Source organism: Ramularia collo-cygni, assembly GCF_900074925.1.
Source record: "Ramularia collo-cygni strain URUG2 genome assembly, contig: RCC_scaffold11, whole genome shotgun sequence".
In the NCBI taxonomy this organism is placed as follows: domain Eukaryota; kingdom Fungi; phylum Ascomycota; class Dothideomycetes; order Mycosphaerellales; family Mycosphaerellaceae; genus Ramularia; species Ramularia collo-cygni.
In genome coordinates this window covers 1,035,220-1,048,226 of record NW_019716265.1, presented here as the reverse complement: position 1 = coordinate 1,048,226, position 13,007 = coordinate 1,035,220, and the positions used below count along the sequence as shown (strand labels likewise).

At 52.9% G+C, this 13,007-nt stretch overlaps 6 protein-coding genes; 3 read left to right on the top strand and 3 right to left on the bottom strand.

The window, feature by feature from the left end:
* Nucleotides 1-355: 355 nt before the first annotated feature.
* Nucleotides 356-2,706, top strand: RCC_07475 (related to E3 ubiquitin-protein ligase bre1; the record flags this gene model as incomplete). XM_023772732.1 has 4 exons in its annotated part: nt 356-478; nt 542-758; nt 827-2,475; nt 2,530-2,706. The coding sequence occupies 4 exons, from the start codon at nt 356-358 to the stop codon at nt 2,704-2,706; spliced, it is 2,166 nt and encodes a 721-aa protein (XP_023628500.1).
* A 2,166-nt stretch (nt 2,707-4,872) lies between these two features.
* RCC_07474 (uncharacterized protein) lies at nt 4,873-5,184 on the bottom strand (the record flags this gene model as incomplete). The annotated part of the gene is made up of 1 exon (XM_023772731.1): nt 4,873-5,184. The coding sequence occupies one exon, from the start codon at nt 5,182-5,184 to the stop codon at nt 4,873-4,875; it is 312 nt and encodes a 103-aa protein (XP_023628499.1).
* A 1,570-nt stretch (nt 5,185-6,754) lies between these two features.
* RCC_07473 (probable bifunctional GTP cyclohydrolase II/3, 4-dihydroxy-2butanone-4-phosphate synthase) lies at nt 6,755-8,529 on the bottom strand (the record flags this gene model as incomplete). XM_023772730.1 has 4 exons in its annotated part: nt 6,755-6,831; nt 6,886-6,979; nt 7,046-7,738; nt 7,816-8,529. The coding sequence occupies 4 exons, from the start codon at nt 8,527-8,529 to the stop codon at nt 6,755-6,757; spliced, it is 1,578 nt and encodes a 525-aa protein (XP_023628498.1).
* A 420-nt stretch (nt 8,530-8,949) lies between these two features.
* Nucleotides 8,950-9,497, top strand: RCC_07472 (related to ELF1 ### transcription elongation factor; the record flags this gene model as incomplete). XM_023772729.1 has 4 exons in its annotated part: nt 8,950-8,952; nt 9,002-9,043; nt 9,101-9,239; nt 9,286-9,497. The coding sequence occupies 4 exons, from the start codon at nt 8,950-8,952 to the stop codon at nt 9,495-9,497; spliced, it is 396 nt and encodes a 131-aa protein (XP_023628497.1).
* A 994-nt stretch (nt 9,498-10,491) lies between these two features.
* On the top strand, nt 10,492-11,157 carry RCC_07471 (uncharacterized protein; the record flags this gene model as incomplete). Its single annotated transcript, XM_023772728.1, has 1 exon — nt 10,492-11,157. The coding sequence occupies one exon, from the start codon at nt 10,492-10,494 to the stop codon at nt 11,155-11,157; it is 666 nt and encodes a 221-aa protein (XP_023628496.1).
* Nucleotides 11,158-11,634: 477 nt separating this feature from the next.
* RCC_07470 (probable ras-related GTP-binding protein) lies at nt 11,635-12,330 on the bottom strand (the record flags this gene model as incomplete). XM_023772727.1 has 3 exons in its annotated part: nt 11,635-11,877; nt 11,939-12,207; nt 12,276-12,330. 3 exons carry the CDS (start codon nt 12,328-12,330, stop codon nt 11,635-11,637), a joined length of 567 nt encoding a protein of 188 aa, XP_023628495.1.
* Between the last annotated feature and the right edge of the window lie 677 nt (nt 12,331-13,007).

The following is a 13,007-nucleotide window of genomic DNA, read 5'->3' as shown; positions in this document are numbered from 1 at the left end:
CAACGTGATGTTGGTGTCATGTCTCGGAATGAGAAGCGGGACGACAAACGTTCGCGTTCATGCGTCCGTTGGTAATTTCTTAGTAACTAGCTTTGTTTCTCTTCTTAGATCATCAACCTTCCTCTCCTTTGCAGCTGACTCGACAAAACGCTTCACCACGCACACGACCAGCAGCAGCAGACAGCCACGCGCTTCAATAACTGGACACGCCTCATCACATCTGGCTTGCCCATGGATCGCTCTCGCTGAACTCTCTTGACGGGCGCAGACGGCGCCACAGGCCTACGCAGTGTCTTCAATGCCAGCCACAAAGGCCCATCACTATCCGGCGCTCTCACCTCTTACCAAGGACGAGATGGACGACCGTAAAAGGTCGCTCATCGCCGATGTCGAAGACCTCGCTCCGAGTCGCAAGCGGCTCAAAGACGAGAATGGCGCGGTGATGCGCATGGACGAGCAGAAGGAGCGCGACGTGGAGGTGCGCGGCCACTTGTCTATTAGCCAAATGGCTCGGTTCTACGTACTGACTTCTTATGTGTAGGACTACCAAAAGGACGCCATACTGCGTCAAATGAAGGAGTACAAGCGGCAGAAAAAGGACGCCGACGAGCAACTCAACGAGCTGCAGAAAAAGGCCGCGCACCACCACGACCATATTCGCATATGCGATGCCTGGCTCGCCCAACTTGTCGACGAGATCCGCGTCCTCGCCTCGGAAATGCTGCCCACCCCGCCGCCCAGCGCGACTTCCTCCGCCGGTATGTCAGCCCTCCGCCCTGCCTCCGCATACATCACGTRAGAAAAATTGTACTGAGAGTGTCATTAGGGGAAGAGATGTACAAGTCCGCACTGCAATTTGAGGACAGCGCCGCCTTTTCGGAGCACCTGAAAGCTCGTTCAGGAAGCATAAAGGGTGCCATCGCAGAGCTATTCGGCCGCCTACCCTCGGCCAGTCCTGATGTGGAGGACCTTCGCAAGCGATTGAATGACCTTCTCGCCAAGGAAAAGGAGCATGCCGTAGAGCTGCGGAGGAMCATCGACGAAAAGGACTCTATGTATGACCGTCTGGAACAAGCAATGGGACGATACATGATCGCCGAGAGGAAGCTCGATCGTGCCAAAAGTGCTCAGGTGCAGAAATTGGAGAGACAGGCTATTATGGGCGGCAATGGCGATGTTGTATCACCGACTACCTCAAAGGCTGCTTCTCTACCAAAGCGGGAGCACTCAGAACCCAATGGAGAAATGGAGAATGGTGTCGCTAGTGCTGAAGCCGAGCTTGCGCGCAAGGAAGCCGTTGCTGCAGCTGATAAGCAGAAGGCCCAACTGGAAGAGATTGAGCTTGAAAATGAACGTTTGACCAACGAGTTGAGCGCTGCCAGGACAAAACTCGCAAGCCTTTCGGACGATAGCTACGCTGAGACTGCCCTGTTCAAGAGCTTGAAGTCAACGCACGAAGATGCCATTCGTCGTTTAAATGATCTTGAAGCCACCAACGTTCAGCTCCGGGAGGAAGCCCAAAGACTGCACGCAGAGCGAACAAACTACAGAGTGCTGATCGATGAGGAAAACCGGACTCACACCAGCGAGACTGAAGCAAATGCAGCGCGCGCTGAGACAGATCTTGCACGCATCCGTCATGTGCGAGATCAGCTTGGTTCGGAGATTTCAATTCTGAAAGCAGCGGAGGAGAATACGCGGAACGCCGTGGCCGCCACGCAGGAACTCGCAGAAGCGCGCCAGTCGAGAATCTCCGCGTTGGAGTCACATGTGCAGAGATTACAACTCCAACGCGGCGAGTTACAAGCAGTAGAGGCAGGAGGCGACACAGCGGTTGACGAAACAGACCTGGAAGCACTCAAGGCGAAATTCCGTACCCTGGAAAGCCAATACGCACTTCTCAGCAATGAGCTACCGTCAATGGAAGCTGCATGGAAGAAAACGCAAGCGCTGGCGAGCAAGAAGATTGAGGAGATTGCAGAGTGGGAGGACCGCCTTTCTCGACTAACCGCCGAAAAGTCCAAGGCTGACCAGAAGTACTTCGCGGCTATGAAGGCAAAGGATATGCGAGAGGCGGAACTCCGGGCGTTGAAGTCGCAGAATGCACGTTCCTCGGAGATCGTCACGCAATTGAAAGACGGCGAAGCAAAGACCAAGGAGCTCTGCGTGAATTATGAGCGGCAAATTGCGGCTTCCAACGAGGGTTTATCAAGATTGGAGAAGGAGCACAAAGCGAGCGAGAGCAAGCTGAAGGCCACCGGTCTTGAAGCCGAGGGTCTCAAGAAGAACATCGAAGAGTTGAAGGCGCTTGTGGGTGCAAAGGACAAGGACTCGCTCGCTGCAGCCAAGGCAAAGCGCGAGGCCGAGGAGGAGCTCGAGAAGGTGAAGGTCCGGCTGGAGGATTCCAGGAAAACCCTCGAGGAGCTGAAGAAGACTCGCGCGGCTGTGGGCGCGAGCGACTCCGACGATTGGAGGGTAAGCTCAAGATCCATCCTCATGATGACCGCTTTGATGCTAATTTTGTCGCAGAAAGTCGCCATCTGTCCAGTCTGCCAGACCAATATCCGAGATACCACCATGAAGCTATGCGGGCACGTCTTCTGCAAGGACTGCGTGGACAAGCTCATTGAAGGCCGAAGGAGAAAGTGTCCGAGCTGCGGGAAAGCGTTTGGAATCACAGACCACATGCACATTGTGTTGACCTGAGGATGAGGGCGACATTCGTGTATGAGGATGATGAATCGGAGTGCAGGTCCAGTGAGTGTCCCGGGTAGAATCCCGCGAGTGACCACCTTACATCGCCAAAAAAAAAAGGCGCAGACCGTCCGATCACAATCTGCAGAGGCAATCCCCAATGCACAGAGCCAAAAGGCCGTGTCAGAGGAGCCTATTTGTCTTCTTCTTGGCTTGCCTCAAAATCGAGGGAGTCGAGTGTATTTGTAGGAGGAGATGGTCCGAGCTATTAGCGAAAAGCAGAGCAAGGCTTCGAGATGGGAGGAATGAAATGAAAACACTGAACACCACGCTCGTGACCCCGGCTTCTGAGTTTGTTTGCGCTGCTTCATGGATGTCAAGCCCATTCATGAGGAGGATGTGGCTACACAAGCGCGGCTTGATACAGCTGCATTCCTCTCCGGCGCCACACGTCTGGCCGAGAGGATCGTTCGGCCGCTTGACCAAGAACGTCCTGCAAGAGCCCGGTAATGGAAGACGCATCCCGTTGCAAAGTGTTGCAGCCGCGTCAATGCATTGTCCGACACAAGAATTGCAGTTGTCGTAAGGGCAACATCCAAGCTTGCATACACTACAAGCAACTGATTATTCCCATAACTCAAGTCATCTCAAGCGGTATAAATCGACTTGGTAGACATCCGGCAGACTGTAAACATTGTGTTCAACTCGTGGCAGGCTCATGCTGTCGAACGGGACGCTACCCCAACCCTGACCCTAAAGCCCCCTTGGGCCATCACTCGAGACCTTTTTCTCTTCATATTTGTTGGAAACTTTGGGGCTATGTTATGTCTCCTTGAGGTCGTGATGCTCCTTGCTTGTGCGAAATTCCGGTGAGACCTGTCTTTCTGTGGTGTTTTCAGGATTGATGCCCTGGGGATGTCGGTGCCAGTTTGTTCTACTGACCACGACACCATCTCTGTTCACTCACTGCCACACGGACTACCGGCTATTCCAGACATCCAGTCCCCTTCTATTCATCATTCTTGACCCTTCGTTACTCATTGCATCCCAAGTCACTGGCTATAAGACCTCGCAACATTCAATCAAACTCCGTCAGGAAAGCACAGGGGCACGGGACGAGAAGTCTGCAACCAGCGAAACACTGGCCCAACAAATGGCACGAGCAGGCAGAATATGGTACAACTATAATACCAAGGTCGGCACATGTTCACCCACCGACGCTCGCCCAAATCCTCAACGAATTTATACGAACACGAACCATGTACGCCACCGAAGGCGGTCTCACGTTGAAATGTAAGCAACGTGGAAAGAAGACCTGTGACAGTTGTACCAAGGCATGGGACACCTGCGGAGGATGCGAAGATGGTGGGAGGAGAGAAGATCATTGTATGCGAGGGTGTCATGGTCGGTCTGTACACTGAGTCTGGAGATAATAGGAAGGCCATACTTGCAGCGTCGGGATGCCTCAGTCTACGGCACCAGTACAGACGCAATTTACATGGGAGACTTATGTGAAGAAAGAAGGGTTGTTCATGTTGGAAGGAAGCAGGGCACAAGAGCAGTGTATCATTACTGTATATGCTTTTGTGTAGTAACGTCGTGAGTGCATAAGCATATCGTAGAACATAATCATTATCGTAACATTACAAAAGAGAATGTCTCTTGAAACCTCGGCCAGACGTCGTTCGGCTCCTATTCTCGGTTGCCCTTCTCCGTCGCCAACGCTCGAGGTGATACTGTGATGGGACAGCGACGACGGAGTGACAACCTTCCACGCGGCCGAGCACGTTCTCCTCATCGGTTGTCGAAGGTCCACTTGAAGCTGATATGCATGAGCAGTCCGGAAGTCATGCTTGCATTAGGGAGAGATCGTCCGCTGACTGTCTGACGTGGCAAAAGGTGGCTTGCCCAGCCCCTGGTGGAGCCTATCGGCACATGCTTTGTCTCTGGAAGTGAACTCCAGTGTCTCTGTACAGTCTTCTAGGTAGTGGTCGTTTGACCAGTCAGATAGAAAGGTTGCCGCCCAAAGGATGTTGTTGATGTCGTTGATGTTGTTGTTGGTGGTGRTGGTGGTGTGAGGGCCAGTCATCGCCGGCACTTGGCGATACTTGTCGTGCTAGATTGATGGAAGGTGATCGCGAAGACAACATAGACTGGATGAGAAGCTCGTCATTGCCATCATGTCTTCTTCGACTCAAGCTGCGCTCGCAACTGATCAAAGTCTGGGAAGCTGGTGTAGCCGGCCCGCTTGAGCATGCAATCTTCCCAGCTGGTCCGACGCCCTGGGTGAGAATGCTCTGATGGCGACGGCAGCGGGCTCACTTGCGGACTCTTCCAGCCCGGTGAGGCTGACCGGGAGACAACATCAGCCAAGGTAGAGGATGCGTTGCCAGAGAGCGACCTGCTGCCATCCTGTTGCGTGCTGTAAGAGTGCGAGCGGTTCAAGGTCGCAGTCACGGTAGATTTCGATTGCTTGAATTTGCCAGACATGATGGGATGGTATGTCAATTTGAGCTGGGTTCCTGATGCGAGGCTGTAGGAGACGGTGTTGGCTTTGGAAGTTGGGATGCTGGGAAGGTCCGTGGTAGCKTCGTAGATGCAAGCGTCGATTGATGAGAAAGAGGTTTGACGGGAGAGAGCCAGTACATGACCTCCCACTTTCACTTGCCTAGCTCGGGTATCGATACGTTGTACGTACTAATCGTAGAATGTTGCCCGCGCAGGCCTGGCACCCAATCGTTCGATGCGGGTCTACGAATCGGGGTCTTTGCCAGCACTGCTACATGTCTGGCTCATTTGGCCGAGAACGAGCTGTCAGCGTTTTACTGGGCTATGCAAGCTGCCGGCGAGCCGCTCGATTTGCCGCTGACTTGTTGGGAGTGTCGCGTGAGATACGTGTGACGGTTCGGTCGGTCACTTCCGCAAGTTTTGTTTGTCTCGCGAACATGGTTGCCACGAAGCAGGTGGAGAAGTCAATCCCTGCTCGCCCCACTGTCAAACTGCAGCCGACGAGCTACCTCCAAGGATTGCAGTTTTCGGCTAGATCATTCGAGACACCGCAAGTTCTCGCAAACAACAGTTCAGCTGATGGGACTCCAAGGCCTGAAATTCCGATGCGCTGGTAGATGCCGCTAGAGGGCCGAGGCGTGGATCGGGGGGCTGCCACGCTTTCAAGACTGGGCCTTCATGCGTTGGTAAGTTGACGCGGCTCATCGGACCTGGGGCTTGAGTTGCTAGCTGAGCGGCCTGCGGAGCTACACTGCCGGTCTGACTGGTCAGGAACTCACAGGAACCGTTTTGAGCAGGGTTACTGCAAAGCGGGATCTCGCTGAAAGCATGGGTGTTGGACCTAGCAACGTTGGGCACAGGCTAAGTGAGTAGCAAATGTTCCCATAGGCAAACGACACTGCAAGCAATAACGAATCGCGCACACCGACATGTTTGGACGATTCGGTGTGAAAGAGAGAGGGAGAGAGAGAGAGAGGCAGACTTTGCCCACAGACCCAGACGCAGCAGACGCAGAAGCGGGCAGACTCTCCGCGGAGCACTCGCTAGTACATCAGCCAAGGCAGAATTCTCCGCGGCAATCAGCATCATCATGAGGCGGACAAGCATCTGTCGAGCAACATGAGATGAGAGGCATGAGAGTTGGAACATTTCTGCAACCTGAGCAGAGATGCTGTATAACACAATTTCCCGGGCTTTTGGATTTGACCCCAAGATCAAACATCGAGTGTCGCACGCGATCACAGCATGTGTCAAAGGAGGTCAGCAAAACGGGTTGAACAGCTCGCACCAGCTTTCCATTGGCCCAAGACGTTATCTTGGGTAGGCTATTCTGGGCCACGTTTTTCAACGAAGGTTGCTAATTGATGTGTGCCGCATGTGTTTCCCATTACTTCCGCTATGCTTCGTGCTGGGCGACGACAGCTGGGTCGAGACGTACTCGCTACGTGGCAGTTCGGACGACTCCAGAATCCCGATATGTGGTTACATAACAAGGTTAATGCTGTGTCGGGATAATCCGCTTACTGTGCCCGTGGCCCGTGGGTAGCATTGATCAATGGTCGACATCCTCCCAAGCACGCCCTTTGACGTTGTTGAGCTCTTCAATGGTCATAATCTTGCCCGTGGTGACTGAACTCATGGTTAGACAGACATAGTGCAGTGTACTGAAAGTAGAATACTCACAGTATCCAGCATGGATTTTGGCGTCAATTTCGACTCTGCTGTCTTCCGGAATCATGTCGTCCGGAATTGGGACTCGCTCGTAAATCGGAATGCCCTGTCGAAAGATCAGCTTCTGCATTTGATGACAGTACCTCATGCATGGTGAGTCTACGTAACGTACCTGCTCAACGATGGCGTCGTGCTTCATGTTGGACATTGACATCATTCGGTCAATCTTTGTGATTCCCAACCAGTGTAGAATATCAGGCATAAGAGCTTGGAATCTCATGTCCTTAACACCAGCGATGTTTTCCGTGCGCTTGAAGTATTCCGAGGCGCGGTCAAGCCCACGCTTACGAGCATTGTACACCAAGTACTTGGTGACCTCGCCCAATGCGCGACCCTCCTTACGAAAGTAGATGACAACGCCGCTGCCGCCTTTCTGCGCCTCTTTTACCGCCTCTTCAATGCCGAAGATAAGATACGGTCTGCAGGTGCAAATGTCAGACCCGAATACATCTGAGCCATTGCACTCGTCGTGAACTCGGAGTGCGAGCTTGACATCCGGATTGCTCATCTTTTCAGGGTCGCCAAAGCAGTACACTGTCAGTCCGCCTATTGGTGGCATGAACAATTTGATGTCGTTTCTTGTGATCAATTCTGGGTAGCTGCCACCCGTGTGCTCGAACAGCGATCGCCTGAGGGTGCCCTCGTCGATTCCGAAGCGTTCAGCGACACCCGGTAGGTACCACACGGGCTCCACCGCGAATTTTGTCACCGCGAGCTCGCCTGTCTCGTTGAGACAGATCTTACCGTCCGGTACTAGTCTCCCTTTGCGAACGCTCTCCTCTAGCTCTGGGATCTTCATGTGGGCCTGACGACTGTTAGTGATTTGCACAACAAGTGAACGATCACTAGTACGTAAGATCACCTTCTCTACGCACGACTTACCTTCGTGATGGCGATTGTTGGTCTGATTTCCACGTTTTCGTCCTTGATGTAGTCCTTGAACATCCATGGAGCAAGGTGGCCCAAGGGATCCATGGCAACAATCTTCTTGGGGTCGTGCCACGACGGGAAAGGACCGAGAGTAACCGCAGGCTCAGTGTTAGTGAAGTCCGGCTTGTGATCTGTGTCAATCTGCTTCGCAGCTACCGCAAGCGCATAGTAAATGCTGTATGATCCGCCATGCGCGCCGACAGCATTTCTTCTCCGAATGGTGCTAGGATTACGAGATACCACAACTGGACCACGTTTGCGAGGGTCTTTGGCACCCCACTCCATCGGTAGAGGATCTACACCCGCTTGTCCAGGGTACGAAGTAAGGATGATCTTGGATGTTGTAGCACTTGGTCGTCTTGCAGGTGGGGTTGCGGACTCTGTGTTTTCGCTGGATTCATTTGCAGTCTCATCGATGGAGGGAATGCCGTCCCGCTGATGGTGAGCATTTGGGGGCAATTTGGGGCTGGGCAAAGATGCATCGTGAGCCGTGCCGTCCTGAGCCAACTTGACACCAGCTAGAGCATTGACGCGACCGTTTATGGCTTCCACGGTGGTCCCGAGTACAGCATCATTCTGTCTGAGGCTTGCTTGGCCTTGTTCGAGTTGGTTGAGCTTGGCTAAGATGGTGTCCAGCTTCTGAGATAGATCTGACGATGAGGCCATGGTTGATCTGCAGAATCAGAGCGACGGAAGTACGAAATACGCTCCTGTTTTGAGGTTGCTTGTTCTAGTAATGAAACCGTGTGAAACAAGACTCGGTAAGGGAAGCAAAGCTTCACAATGTGGTAGCACAGCGACGAAAGGTGTWGGAGATGCAAAATGATTTGCTGCAGGATCACACAATTGATGCCAACACGTGGAATGTATCAATGATTACGGGGAGGTTAGATAGGCGGAGATGGCCGTTGGGACACGCGCCTAAAGTCATGTGGTGAGTGAGTGGAAAGCCGACGGTTAGTCAGCACCCGTCCACCCGCCCTAGAAGGCAGGCGCGTCATTCCAAAAGGGATCCTCACATCTTCGTTCTCTGCTCGCAATCATTTCACCGCATCATCCAACCATTCAAACCTTCAAACAGCAGCCATGGTATGCATACGTTCTCCGCAAATCCGTTGGTGGTTGCTGATGATCGTAGGGAAAACGCAAGTCGTCGTCCAAACCTCAAGGTCCTAAGAAGGTACTTTCATGCGCGCTTATGCGCCAGCGCGTCTGTCCATTGACTGACACCCCACAGAAAGAACCGCTTGCCACCACCTTCAAATGTGTCTTTTGCGCACACGAGAATTCTGTAACCGTCAAGATTGACAAGAAGCAAGGCGTCGGCAACTTGAGTTGCAAGTCATGCACTCAGACCTTCCAAACCAACACCAATTGTATGCGCGTTGACGTCTATGCGGGATCGAGCTAATGATCGTGTAGATCTCACTCAAGCCGTTGATGTATACGCCGACTGGATAGACGCCTGCGACGCAGTGGCCAAGGAAACTGCGAGCGCTGATGCCGCTACTCGACCGATACAACCGCACCCGGCTTCATCGCGCACGATTCCCGAGGAGAAGGGTACGGAAGAAGATGATGGATTCATCGACGATGCCGATGCGGATCCGGAGGAGGATTTCGGCGAGGACTGAGAGTCTCGGGGATGCAGAGATGCAGCGTAAGGAGTTGAAAGCTTAAAGCATTTCCCAGCAGTCTATGCTGCCGCTGGAAGACCATCGAATCACGATACCTGAACGAAAACCGCAGGTCGCATAATGAGCGACGCAACCGCGATGTGTGGTGGGTTGTGCTGCACGACCGGCGAGCTCGAACGAGCGGATCATGTGCGATGTTCGGTAGGACAGCTCGCACCATGGAAAAAGACCAAGTCTTTTGACATGACCGTTGGGTTTGCGTCCCCGAGAATGAAGCGGAAACATTCTCCTGGCGATTTAGCGAGTACCATTGAAATGGAATGGAATGAACGCCATTAGCATTGGACCCTCTACAGGACGACACGTGTCTGTGATCCCATGCGCTGTGTTGGACGCAGTGCAATGACAATGTTAGCGGAGAAGTAGACCCTCTACTAAAGCTTCCTCCTACAAGACTGACACCATTGCTGACCGTGTCGTAGTGTAAGTTGTGCTCTCGATCATAGAACGCTGCTGGTGGAGGTGGACATTGAATTTTGGAATCGGATGCGAAATACGTGGATTTGCGAAGCAGTGGAAACCAACTATTGCGATCTGATACATGACACTTTGGCTTCAAAGATGGTGCAAATCTAGTTGGGTGTCATGAGAGAATGTATGGCCGGCGGGAGACGGGATGCTTTCATGACTGCCCCAAAATGTAAGAAATCCCGACTGAAAAGCTGATGAGCTTTTCGAACTGAAAGGCGCTGTCAGGAAACGCATCCCAATGCTAGGCCACACATGAACACCCATTCTATCGGTGCGGTCTCATGATGATAGTTCGCAGACCTCATTTCCTCAGCGAGGCACGTGGTAAGGACTAAGGCCATGGAAGTGATATTTCGCCCTTTCCGCATCACCACCAGCAGCAAAAACCTACATCAACAGTCCAAGACACCAAGCACATTCACAAATACGTATCGCACTAGCCGGACAGCCCTTTACCATCATGAGCACCTTCCTTCGGCCGAGAGAGAGCGCGGACGCCTCCGGTATTGAGACATTGAGATATCCTCGAAAGACCAGCACGGCGACTATTCAGAAACTAGAGCCTGACCCGCCTAGCTCTCATCAGCAGCCCAACTTCCTGCCCGAGCCCAATCCCACATTCGACGATGGACCCGAGCGCGAGAGACAGCAAGCAGAGTTCGTGCGCGGAAAATACTTGCCCTGGCTAGAGTGGAAAGTCAAAGTCATGACGGCCTGCCAACGTACAAATTTCCTAGAAACGTATGCGGCTGGCAGCCTGCTGCAGCAGCAAGCCGTACTTGCGTATTGGGTTGCTTACCCAGAGCATATTCCTACTCGCGGCATCTGTCACTTGCAGGCGGCGAGGGAGGAACGTGGACTGAACCCCGAGCTCGATCCATCGAGTTCCCTAAGGAATTTAGCGATATTTCCTCGGGCTTGTCGTGGAGAGTCTGTCTTCTGTCCTGCCGAACACGTCTTGAACGCGAACGTAGGACCGAGAAACGAGCTTTCGTCCGAAAACGAGGCCACGTATGCAGTTCAGAAAGAAGAGCCGCGCTCAGAAGGCCTGTTAAGAGGCATTGGTCGATGTATATGGACGGGATGCGCCCGCCTTGGCCGCGCGAAGTCAGGAGATGGCAAATGATCGCTCCCTTACCCTGCCATTATCAAGTCGCGAGCCAGGAGAGATGGTTTCCCATCGATCTCTCGTCCTGCTGGAAGGCGGACTCCACTAGGCTGGCGGCTTCTCAAATGGTTCGGAGTGATTGCAAAAAGTGGCACACTGGAAGAGAGCTGCGGCCAGCAATGCTCCAGATGAGCACATAAAGTGAGATCGTCGACATCAATAGCAACGTCGATTCTCATCTCGACAATTAAACCGTGCCATCAATTGATCCCTGTGCAGTTAAAGTTTCGCCCTTTGATAAAGACAGGTTTGGACGCTGACCATTCTGCGAAAAAACAAGTCATGGACGGCACGTTCATAATCAACAATGAGCATCAAGCAGCTCCCAGGCGCGATATCGTATTCGTGTGTATCCCCTCAAAATCTATATCACTGTACGCTATCAAAGAACGCCACGCCACGCCACACCAACGCCAGAGCCGGGTATAAGTACTGTCACATCACCACACACTTCGAATTGCCCTCCTTGGGCTGTCCGGCCTCTTGGCCTTTCTCGATCTCGCCAATCATGCCCTCAAAGGCCTTGCTCACGTTCTCGTTGAACCTCGCACTGGCGTCTATGAATCCGCATCCCAGCTCATCTGCCAGCTTCTTGCCCTCTGGTGTCTGCACCTGCCGTGCCTCGGGTCGTAGATCGGATTTGTTTTGGACAATCATGATTGGGACTGTGTCGGCGCCCTGTGTAGAACGTAGTTGGWCAGACAAAGTTTATCTCCAGGAGAGAAGCTTTCCTGCATACCAGGTGATTGAGGATCTTGTCTCTGATGATTCGCACCATCTCGAAGCTCTGCTTGCTCGCCACCGAGTAGACGATCATGTAGCCATGTATTCCAATAAAGTGCTTGTTATTGAGAATGGTGTATTCATCTTGACCGGCAGTGTCGATGATCTCTACAGCAAAGTCCTGGTTTCGGTACCGAATGACTTTGCTGAATGTGTTCTCAATGGTGGGGTAGTAGGAGTCGACAAAGTGGCCGTCCACGTATTGTACGGTCAACGAACTCTTGCCTGCAGTGAGGTCGACTCGGTGAGCACGTGTTTTGTAGTCGAGAAGACGGGATACATGCGCCACTAACCGACTGAGCGGCTGCCCACTATAGCCATCTTGCGTTGCTTCTGCTGTGGCGGCATCTTGGGCAGGATGTCTTGCGATGCTGCTGCTGCTGCGGATGCCCCTGCGGTTGTTGGAAGAAAATGTTCCCTGGCGAGAGAGAATTGTTGGCCTGCGGTGGTCTGCCGCCTGCGAGAGAGCTTGTAGCTCTAATGCCTCAGTAGTCCGGAAGCTTTCACGTAATAGCTTACTCCCGTTGACCAACTATTGCTCTAATTGGAGCCTGCTATAATTGTAGCGAGATATGTATGATGCCGACTAGACGCAGTGGAATGCAAAAAGGCAAGCGCAACAATCAAGGGTAAGAGCGTGTCGAGGGAAGAACAGCTTTCACGCTCTGGCGACCAGGACCTGGCACAGAGACTCCTGTCCTGTCTCGACTTTGAACCTAACGACGTAACATCGCGGGCCACTTAGCGGTAAGCAACTCTTCTCGGGTGAGGAAGAGACGCGCCATGGCACGCATCCTTGAACGAAGGCCCGTTTGCCCGGTTTAACCGAGCGGCTGCTATTCGCCAGAACGACTGGAACGGCTTCGAGAACGCGCTACGCCCTGTAAAGATCCGAAAATTGGATTCTCGCTCATGGCAGTCACATGTAAGCCGAAAAACACCGATTCGTGTGCGAACATGATCATACGACGGGTTCTGTTGGAAGCATGTGCCCCTTTGCTCGAAGTTGCTCGCGAGCACGACGA